Source organism: Gymnoscopelus braueri, assembly GCF_963280865.1.
Source record: "Gymnoscopelus braueri genome assembly, chromosome: 15".
Taxonomy (NCBI): domain Eukaryota; kingdom Metazoa; phylum Chordata; class Actinopteri; order Myctophiformes; family Myctophidae; genus Gymnoscopelus; species Gymnoscopelus braueri.
In genome coordinates, this window is record NC_137620.1 from 49,890,400 (window position 1) to 49,902,409 (window position 12,010).

At 40.9% G+C, this 12,010-nt stretch overlaps 2 protein-coding genes across 5 annotated transcripts in view; both read right to left on the reverse strand.

Moving 5' to 3' along the window:
* LOC308102277 (uncharacterized protein) overlaps nucleotides 1-12,010 on the reverse strand; it is a 281,082-nt gene that overhangs the window by 205,781 nt on the left and 63,291 nt on the right. The window lies entirely within an intron of this gene.
* Nucleotides 11,385-12,010, reverse strand: part of LOC308102288 (adipose-secreted signaling protein-like) — a 31,340-nt gene continuing 30,714 nt past the window's right edge. For all 4 annotated transcript variants that reach the window (XM_080451932.1, XM_080451933.1, XM_080451930.1 and 1 more), the window contains one exon: nucleotides 11,385-11,676. In XM_080451932.1, the coding sequence (XP_080308058.1) occupies nucleotides 11,576-11,676 (101 nt within the window). In that variant the 3' untranslated portion in view covers nucleotides 11,385-11,575. The remainder of the gene's footprint in view (nucleotides 11,677-12,010) is intronic.

Below are 12,010 nucleotides of genomic sequence, written 5' to 3' on the forward strand. Positions count from 1 at the left end.
TGGTGACAACATATTGTCACGTGTCACGTGAAGCTTGACCAGTGTTAGCTTGGCTGAGACGGACACACACACGTAAGGACGGAGACGAAAACATACTCTCCACCATACTGGCGGAGACAATTAACTACTAAATAAATACACAATCAGGTAACTAAAGGAATAACTAAATAATGAATAAAGGACACTGGTAATTTACGCAAGTGGGAGCACAATCTCCTAAAGAATCACACGTCACTATAGGTAAGCAAAAGTAAAACCAACAATACTAAAAGGAGACAGTTACTGCCACTACAGGTACCTCACTACACCTAAATCCGCTCTGCCTGGCAGCCAGGACTTGAATCACACAGTGCAGCATGTTCCTCAGGCCATTTTACAGTATACACCCGGCAGTGAGTGGCTGATCAGCTGCACTGGTGCTTAATCACCAGTCACTCACTGCACTGGTGTTAACAGGGGCGGTTTTATGCACTACACAGACCACGCAATTGCGTGGAGCCCTGAGGCAGGGGTCCCCCCTTGGCTGCCCCCTAAAAATCAACGATTCAGTGCCCGTTCCGTAGCAGTTGTTTTTTTCCCAATAGCGTGAAGTAGTTTCAACTAGGCTACCTGGCTACTTCTATTTCCAGTAGTATGATTTCAAAATTAAACATGTGTTGAATGATCACATTATAAATATCCAATAGTATAGATTTTATTTAAAAACTGTTTTTTAAGGCCTCTTGACAACGCCTGGTCGACACTCGTCAACCGTGCGTTCTGCTGTGCGTAAAAACAACACGGACATAATGGAATATAAACACAAGACTTTGGGGAAAAACTTCATATTTACCATGCTCTGTAACAAGACAATGTAGGCATATGGAACAATAGCCTCATGTGGAACCTCTCTCTCCGCTACATAGCTCCGAGATGAGGTCGCACTGTAGCAGGTACGGGCAGAGGTAGAGTCCGTCCAAACGTAGTGTGGATCACCTTTTTTTCCACATCGTATCCAAAGGGGAAGATACCTACATATGTTTGAGGCTTTTCCGGAAAGTAAACATTTTAGGACTGGGTTGGAAAAAACTTTTAAATCGCTTATTTAGTCACAGCCTGTGCCATGTTTTCCCATTGTAGCCGAACCGGGAGCAGTACTGGCATCTGACGTAGGGGGTTCTTCCAGGTTGAATGGGAAAACATGGCACAGACTGACTAAATAAGAGATTTAAACGTTTTTTTCAACCCTGTAGTTTACTTTACGGAAAAGCCTAAAACATCTGTAGGTGTCTGGGACTACCGGGACTTTTGGATACTGAAAGTCATTGTTCTCTTTACAGATTCATCCTCCACTCCACCTCCATCCTCTGATTATTAATGCTGCTCCTGTAGATGCTTGCACTCTTTCACGTTCAGATACGTTTCCTCCGCAGAAATTATTTTACATTTCCTCCAACTTGCTGAATTCATCATTTAAATAACAATGTGCCATGCGGCGAGCGCCACTAGCTCTCAAAGGGAATGGGATTGGTCTAATAATGTATCTAAACACGCACATGAATAATTCAGGGATAAAATATAACCCCTTTGTGCCAAGAAACACGCTGCTTAACTAACAATATTGGAGCTGGACACACCTCTACACATTTGCGACCTGAACTTGTTTTAATCCTTTATGCAAACATGCTTGGTGAGTAAACTGAGACTGAAAATAATAAATGTTAATAATGAGCTTTGCTATAGGAACATAACTTTACTCATTTGTGAAGTAAAGTTAAGTTCCTGAGAGGCTACCGCTAATGACGAACGAGCTAACGCTAGTTGCTTGTTTCTCAACATGGCAACACCAAGTTGCCAGGTTCTGGGAGAGAAACAAGCAACTAGCGTTAGCTCGTTCGTCATTAGCGGTAGCCTCTCAGGAACTTTCACTGCATGTTTGACTATCATGAGACTCCACAATGAGTAGTAGTAGAGAAAAAAATAACTTTGCATCGGTTATAATAGACGAATTTCCCTATGACACGCGCTCCCATTATGACAACGGAGGGGGTTGAAAATATGACGACAGGGGAATCTCTGGAAAAAAACAACGCCACTTTTTACGTCGGTAGGTGAGTAACGACACATCAAAGATAACACTTAAAATGTCCGGAATTCTCCTTTAATGAATGGCTCTTCAGTATTTAATCTCTCTCTCTCTCTCAGCTGCAGCCGAAGCGAGGGAGAGAGGAGACGTCAATGATGTCATCATGGAGGTAGCTGTGTAGCCAATCAGAAGTGTTGAAGGTGATAGTTTAGCACATTACTGGCTGTCACACACACACACACACACACACACACACACACACACACACACACACACACACACACACACACACACACACACACACACACACACACACACACACACACACACACACAAAGTGGACTGCGGTCATATGAGGTTGTTCTTTGCATGGTTTTGTGTGTTTTTAAACTTGACCAGGGCCCATCGACAATTTTCTAAAAATGTACATAGTTAATGGTCAAATATGTTGGCCCCTCACCCTACAGTACAAGGCCCCTCCTATGTGGTCGTGCTCCTATACAGCCATCTGACCACCAGTAGTTATATTTTAGATTACAGAAGCTAGAATATTGTTTATGTTGATGTAGAATATACTAATTGTTTCAGGCAGTAAATGGTCTTATGTTGCCTCAAATATGTTCTGAAAAAATGTTTTGTAAAAAAAATAAAAAAATAAATTAACCACTTCAGTCCTATATAGATTTCGGCCATTTGAAAATAGCAGATCTACAAGCTCGTGAGCTTGTAGATCTGCTATTTTCAAATCATTTGAATACATTTGAAAACTTGAAATGGGACATTTTGTATTTTTATGCAAATACTTTTACACTTTTACTCAAGTACATTTTGAATTCCGGACTTTTACTTGTAACAGAGTATTTCTACATTGCAGTATTGATACTTTTACTTAAGTAAAACATTTGAGTACTTTTTCCACCACTGGCTGGCAGTAGATCGATGAGAGGATGAAATCATGTGGTTAGTTTTAGACAGCCAGGCCTGTGAGAGCTGAGCTATGTGAAAACATATCTGTGATCAAATCATATCTAGTTATTTTAAAAGGTTTCTTCAGACCACATACTGTAGTTGTGATAAGCTTGAGACAATTCTGAATTATTATTCTCTTACAACTTCTGCTCTCATCTGTCCTAAAACCCCCCAAAAAGTGGACATCCTGTCTCTCTTAGCTTTAGGTTTCGATGCTGCTCAGCCACAGTCGTAGCCTACGTCAGAAGTGTAGTAAAAAAACATCCACCCATCCTGCTGACACAAACCACAGTCACGTTTTTAGTGACACGTGATCCATGAAGCAGATACCAGAGAAAAACCACAACATTACAACACACACACACACACACACACACACACACACACACACACACACACACACACACACACACACACACACACACACACACACACACACACACACACACACACACACACACACACACACACACACACACACACACTCCTCTTCCTGTCATGTTAGTCACTACTTAAAACACACACACAAGCACAATTCCAAGAACTGAAATGAGGTGTGTGTGTGTGTGTGTGTGTGTGTGTGTGTGTGTGTGTGTGTGTGTGTGTGTGTGTGTGTGTGTGTGTGTGTGTGTGTGTGTGTGTGTGTGTGTGTGTGTGTGTGTGTGTGTGTGTGTGTGTAAAGGGGGCTGGTTAGTTGTGTGGGTGGTGTGGAGTGATTCTCGTAAATGAAAATGTTCGTTGGTCCACCCTTTGTAGGAAAAAAAAAACATAATTCATGTGATATTGTTCCTGTTTCTGATAAGGGTCAGATGTTCACAGATAAATATCATTATAACAAGCTTTATGCACTCAAGCTTATTGCTTATCAAAGTAGCAGGGCCAGTTGTTCTCAAAGTGTGGTCCGGGGACCCCCAGGGGTCTTTGAGGGCGCTCCAGGGGAAACAACTTCACAGAAGAATAAGCCCAAAATCGCTTATACTAAGCATACATGGCAACACTGGTTTCTGTCTCTGCAGTATCCCTTGGTTTGTGCTCTTTAGATAGCTCAATAAACAGTGTACACATTGAAAAGCAACTCAGCAGAAAACAATAAGTGATATGGCTTCTTTTATTTTCCTGGGCCGAGTATTTCACAAAGGTTGCAGTCGTTCAGAATAGTGTTTGTTCTAAGCTGGTCCACCTGGGCTGGCTCTCATTAACTCCAATGTTCCACGGTTGCAGTTTGGCTCCCAGTCAAACTGCAGAACTGCAAAATGACTTAGATGTCTGTACCTTCTTTTTATATACCTTGGCTCTGACCCTGGTGTAGCCTGTGGAATTTGAAACACAGATGAAATTTGAGCTGCTGCCCCTCAGTGGTCAGTTTGAGCTGCTGCCCCTCTACAAGGCCCTGACTATGTATATGATTATAGTTTATTACTGTTACTACCACTTTACTAGTGTAGACAATACATTGTTTTGTTAATGAGAATATTGTCCACTCTCTATTACACATCTGTTACACATCTGTCTGTCTGTCTGTCTGTCTGTCTGTCTGTCTCTCTACCTCTACCTTAAAGATAACAGTTAAAACACTGACATATAAATCATTCTATCAATGTGGATTAGTTACCCATGGTCATCAAATTAGTTAATGTGATGGCCAGTGGACCGGTAGGCAGTGGTTCCGGCAGGAGACACAAAGGAGACTCTTTGTGTCTCCTACCAGAACCGCTGCTAGTCATCAAATTATTGTCTTAGGAATGAGATAAAAATAAAAAAATATCCATGAATTCTAGTCTCTATGGGCCCGGGGTGACTAATCCATAGAACAGAAGTCATTTTGGGGGGAACTATCCCTTTAAAGATGACAGTTAAAACACTGACATACAAGCCCTCATCTCACATAGTGGGTATGAATGTGACTGACTAGTCACTGCATGCATTCTCACCACAAACATGCATCTGGCCCAACACTATCTAATGTAGAAAAAATAAAAAGTTCAGCCAATGGAACAATAGCACATACAATACAGTAGCATTCTAACTTCTGATTGGATGGGCAGCTTACAGCCCCGCCTCCAACATCTCCTCAATGTAAACCCTCCTCCTCCCTTTATTGCGAACGCGGGAGGAGGCGCCTCCGACCAAGTGGAGCTTACTATGTAACCCTGCTTGGGTTGTGTCTCTGTGTCTCTGTGTCTCCGTGTGCACTGCCTGTGTGCACTGCCTGTGTGCAGCTCCTCTGAGATAAGTAAATGTCCAATTTAGACGTACCATACATCAAATGAAAGGTCTTTGAAAACTGAACACACCTGTCAAGGTTGCGTTTAAGCCCGCCCCTTCCCCCGGAAGCCACGCCCCGGAGAAGGCTCCTAAAAACTCCCCATTGAAACCCCATGTTAAATGAAAAGTGCCCGAATCGCTCCCAAACTTTTTCTACCCCCCCTAAGTGGGGGTCTACGAACAAATACATCGGGCTCGGATTTTGGCTCCGCCCCCCGGAAGTGGGTGAAACAGGCACTTCAAACACTTTGTTGAATTGTTCAAAAACATTCCAAGTTTTTTTTTTGTGAATTTGTATTTTTCTAAGATGCTCCTTTTAACGCAGATTTTTTTTTTTTTAATTGGTTACTTCTTTTTTAATATTTTTTTTCATTCTTTTTTTTCTTTTTTTGCGTTCGCTTACCGCGTTCGCGCGTCTTACTTGTGTTAGTCACTGCTCACACACACACACACACACACACACACACACACACACACACACACACACACACACACACACACACACACACACACACACACACACACACACACACACACACACACACACACACACACAGTATAACTCAGATGTTGTCCCTGATTGACCTGTATTCTCTGACTACACCGTCTCTTCAGTGTCCTCTTATGCCCTCTGCAGGTTGTAAACTGCATGACATGTGTGTATGCCTTACTGATCACATCTATAAGACAGAGGTCACAGAGAAGGGTTTTAACCCCTTACATTTTCTTTTCAAAAAGTCAGGTGGGCAGTACAATATAAGAGTTTATTTGCCAAACCAATAGCCTACTGAGGTCAAAAGTACATTATAACAGAGTTTCAAAGTACAGTATAAAGGTCCTTGCACACTGGTGCGTCTTTTCGTTGCGTTTTTTTTACAACAATGAAAAAAATTGAAAAAACAATGAAAAAAAAAAAACGCAACGAAAAGACGCACCAGTGTGCAAGGACCTTAAGAGTGTATTTACCCAAATAGAAGTACTGTAAAAAAAAAAATGGGGAAAAAATTGAAAATACCAAAATGAATTAAGGAAGACCTGATCAATGTTAAGATGGAGAAAACATAGCTAAACAACTGGAGCTTGTTCAGAAAGCTGCGGCTGGTCTGGTGTTCAACCGCCCCAAGTTCTCCCACACAACTATCCTTCTCCGTTCTCTACACTGGCTCCCCGTAGCGGCTCGCAGCCAGTTTAAAACCCTGGTGCTAGCCTATAGGGCAGTGAAAGGAACAGCTCCTTCTTACCTCCGGGCTATGGTCGATGCCTACACCCCTGCCCGACCACTTCGGTCTGCCATCTGGGGCGACTGATTGCCTCGTCACTCAAGGGTCCTTCTGGTCGATCGACACGGTCACGACGACTTTTTTCTGTTCTGGCCCCACAGTGGTGGAATGAACTTCCCACTGATGTCAGGACAGCAGAGTCACTGCCCATCTTTCACCGCAGGCTGAAAACCCAGGAAACACTACCCTTCCTCTTTGCCTGGCCTACTTGTTAACTAGTTGTATGAACTCTTGTTTTATTGTTGTATTGTTTTATTGGATCTTGTTTAGTCGATACACGTATTTGTTTTAGCTCTTGCTCATTTGATTTTGCTATTTTGTCTCATCTGTTTATGAAAGTAGGTAGCTGATATATTGCACTTTTACCTTAGCACTAGGTATACTCTTGGTTGCTTGTTTTTGCAGAAAATGCACTTAAGACTTCTGGTGATTAGTAGTTTCGTTCCCTACCTATGTTGAATGCTTTGGATAAAAGCGTCTGCTAAATGACTGTAATGTAATGTAATGTAATGTAACACTATAAATGATAGAAGAACATATATTAGCCTAATGTTAAAATAAATAGAACAGTACACTATAACATGAGGGGGGAAATGGAGATGAATAGTAGCCTACTGTTAAAAATAGAGGGGAGAAAAATTCCAATAGCTAAACAGTAGGCTACACAATAAAATGATAGGAAAAGAAAGAAGAGACTATGTAGTACACATAGGGCCAGTCAATCCACTAGCCTGCTTAAGCATCTGCCAGGCAGTCAGCTGTTCCGGATTGACTGGCCCTATGGTACTACATAGTCTCAGTTTTTCTTCCTATCATTTATAGTGTACTGTTTAGCTATGTTTTCTCTATCTTAACATTGATCATTTGACCATTTTTTGTATCCTTAACTCATTTTTCTTTTTTTTAAACAATTTCCCCAATTATTCCTATTTTTTTAATTGTACCTCTATTTCGGCAAATACACTCTTATATTGTACTTTGAAACTGTTATAATGTACTTTTGACCTCAGTACTATTTTGGCAAATAAACTCTTATATTGTACTTTTGACCTCGTTTGTCGTGTCGTGTTTGGGGGTTTAAAGAACAGTGGGTTAAATATCACTTACCAACAACAAAGCAGCATGCTATGTAACAAAGCAGCATGCCAACACAAATCCTAATTCAGGTGCCCACTCGTCCAGGTGCCCATATGTCCCTATAGTGCCCAGATGTCTCCACCCCCAAGTACCCACTCGTCCAGGTGCCCACATGTCCCTAGTTCCCAGATGTTTTTGGTGCCCAGTTGTCCCTAGTGCCCAGTTGACCAGGTGCCCACATGTCCCTAGTGCCCACATGTCCCTAGTGCCCAGTTATCCCTAGTGCCCAGATAGTTTTGGTGCCCACCTGACCGGTTAACCATAGAAATACCAAGATGAAAGCTGCTAAATCTCACCGTCAATTTCACTGTTTGAACTGTTTGACATCAGTCAGGATGTTCACTGTCTGACTGAAACAGCTGAACTTGGAGAGATAAATGTAATACAACAGTGCCCTCTAGTGGAAAAGAACACAACATTTTCAACAGTTAAAGTCAGTTAATAAAACATCTACTGATTCACAAACACATCATCAGTGTTGTTTCCTGGAGTCACTCAAGGAAAAGACGTGCAGTCCGTTCTCTGCACCATGACACTAGTTTGATGAAACACATTAAAGTGGATGGAGCCGGCTGGACCAACTCATGAACAAACACTATTTCTGAACGATTGCGACCTTTTGTCATATAATGGGTTCAGGAATATAAAAGAAGACATAATTATCACAGGTTGTTTTCTAATCACTTGTTTTTCCATGCGGACAGTACATAATTTTATTGAGGCATCTAAACAGCGGCAGGTATTGTTTCTGTCTCGGAGGTATCGCGAGATTTGTCTGCCAGACAGGAAATGAAACATACTTTGTGCCCTTTAGATACCTCTATAAAATGATACAGTGTTCACATCTCTTTAGATACCTCTATAAATGATAGTGTTCACATCTCTTTAGATACCTCTATAAAATGATAGTGTTCACATCTCTTTAGATACCTCTATAAAATGATACAGTGTTCACATCTCTTTAGATACCTCTATAAAATGATACAGTGTACACATCTAAAAGCAACGCAGCAGAAAACAACCTGTGATACGTCTTCTTTTATATTCCTGAACACATTATAAATAAACAAATCGTTCAGAAATAATGTTTCAAGATCAGATTTCTCAACTTCTTCCACCAGAGATATTGACCTTTGAAAAGTATAACCGGGGACAGATATTCCAAGACCTCTGGTATCCACTGATTTCTCAACTAAACAGTGAAACTACTTATTGATATGGCTAGTGACGGTACAATATGTGGACAGACTCACTGACCACAATTGCTCTGTTTGACACAAAGTGTATATGATGAGTGCTGTCCATTTGTTGATGATGTTATTGTTGTTTATTTATTTTTTATTTATTTTTATTTATTATTATTGTTCTGTTTTTATTTAGTTTTGTTTGTCAGTGGGGGGGTGTGGGGGGAGGAACTAGGGAATGGGAGAATTGCAGGGAATGGGAGAATTGCTGTGTGCTGTGAGGCAAGAATCTGCTGTACACCTGTTTCTCAAATAAAAAAATAAAATAAAAAAATAATGTTTGTTCATGAGCTGAGTCCAGTCGGCTCCATCCACTGTAATGTGTTTCATCAAACTTCCGGTGCGAGGTTTACCACCCATGAGTGTCATGGAGCATCCCATAGAGTTATAATATATCTAGAGAACGGACTGCACGTCTTTTCCTTTCCAAACCTTTCTTGGAGTCACTGGGTGTTTCGGGTCTGGCAACAGACACCCTTGTAAAATATATATAAAAAATAATTATAAAAAATAATTAAGGAGAAAACTGTTACTTTTCAGGAAATGGAACGAAATGTTTCATGAATAAAGACAACGCGTCTCTCTCTCTGATTGCGTCCAAACTTCAACAAAGATGGCGACGCATCTATAATGTCCAATCTGGTGTCTGATTCAAATAACTTTATTCACATTTACGAGGATTAGTACTCTATCATACAGAGTAAAGTATTCACATACTCTATCATACAGAGTAAAGTATTCACATACTCTACCATACAGATAGTAAAGTATTCACATACTCTACCATACAGACAGTAAAGTATTCACATACTCTACCATACAGATAGTAAAGTATTCACATACTCTACCATACAGATAGTAAAGTATTCACATACTCTACCATACAGATAGTAAAGTATTCACATACTCTATCATACAGATAGTAAAGTATTCACATACTCTATCATACAGATAGTAAAGTATTCACATACTCTATCATACAGATAGTAAAGTATTCACATACTCTATCATACAGATAGTAAAGTATTCACATACTCTACCCTACAGATAGTAAAGTATTCACATACTCTACCATACAGATAGTAAAGTATTCACATACTCTACCATACAGATAGTAAAGTATTCACATACTCTATCATACAGATAGTAAAGTATTCACATACTCTACCATACAGATAGTAAAGTATTCACATACTCTACCATACAGATAGTAAAGTATTCACATACTCTACCATACAGATAGTAAAGTATTCACATACTCTACCATACAGATAGTAAAGTATTCACATACTCTACCATACAGATAGTAAAGTATTCACATACTCTACCATACAGATAGTAAAGTATTCACATACTCTACCATACAGATAGTAAAGTATTCACATACTCTATCATACAGATAGTAAAGTATTCACATACTCTACCATACAGATAGTAAAGTATTCACATACTCTATCATACAGATTGGTTAAAATAACTCTTTATTCATTCACTCAGATTGTAGCTCTTAAGACGTTTCAAAACATGAACCAAAGCAATGAATAAAACCAGGAAGTAAATGTCAATGAAAACATGTGTGTGACCAACGGAGAAGTAAAGCCTGCATCCACCATGATGTAACTCACTGGTTCTCAATGTGTGGTTCGGGGACCCCCAGGGGTCCTTAAAGCAGAGTCCTGCACGGGTCCAATTTTGACAACCCGCGCCCACCCCGCCCGTCAATAATCAGATCCGTAGACCGACACGTCACCCGTGATTATATATCAAAATACAAACCAGACCCGCCCCGCCCGTTAAATAATGGACCCGCTGTCCGCCCGTTTACCCGTGATTACAAAATACAGACAGTCACTCCATTTAAACGTGTGTTGAAAAGCTTTTAACACAAGATATCAGCCTTCAACTATAGCGCTACATTCAGTGGTCAGGTTCGATTAGAAATCTGCACGTCAAGTGAAGAACAGAGGAGCCAGCTTTAGCCGCGCACGAGAACGTGCATACACTCAGTACGCATGTGTTGTTGTTTACATTGTCAGATGGTTTTAATTTGAAGGTTTAACAGGATGTTGTTTTTGTGAGTTAAGATAACTGACCTGCGTGCTCTATGCCAGCGTGCTGTGTTAAGTGACGTTGTTTGGGCGGAAACAGTGCTCTCTGATTTAATAAAATGTTACCCACCCGCGTTCAGTTCAGTACCGCCCGTCCCCGTGAACTTATAAAGTATAATTTTCACCCGTCGGGTATCCGCAGGATACCCCCGCCCGTTGCAGGACTCTGCCTTGAGGTGGGTTCGAGGGGGTCCCCAGCAAAATCACTGATAGTCACTGATAGTCATGAACCAAATGGATCTGTAACTCTGAGAGTGTACAAAAGGAACCAAATGTTCATTTGGTTCCTTTTGTACACTCTCAGAGTTATGGGGGGGGGGGGTCCGTGGTCTAATGCATATCAAACTGGGGGTCCTTGAACTGAAAACCTTTGGAGAAGCACTGAAGTAACTTAACGGTGTGGTCATGTGACCAGATGGAGATGCAGGTCAGAACAATGCTTTGGTCTTCATCAGGATGAACGTTCTCACAAATCAGGACCACAGTTGATCCGTCCGTCCACAGACGCTAGTCGAACCCTTGCCAGTCGCTCTGTTCAGAGTCGTACTCCAGCTCCACACCAACACAGCGAACTCCCTCTAACAACATGGGAGTTCCATGATGACGATCTGGAGGAGAGACAGACAGACAGACAGACAGACAGACAGACAGACAGACAGACAGACAAGGTGAGTGTTTGTACATTTTAAATAACCAATAGCATGCATACTGTACATTCATTTCATGTTAAATGCCAGAGGAGGAGATAGTGAGTATATTATCGGTAGAAGGATGCTGAGGTTGGAATTTGATTTAGTCGACTAAAACAATGACGAAATTTTTTCGGCGACTACCTTTTCACTGACCAAAACTAAATAAAAACTAAGCTACGACGATTAGCTATTGACAATTTCGTCAACAAATAAAAACTAGACTAAAATGTTAATGAGGGATCTAGTGGAG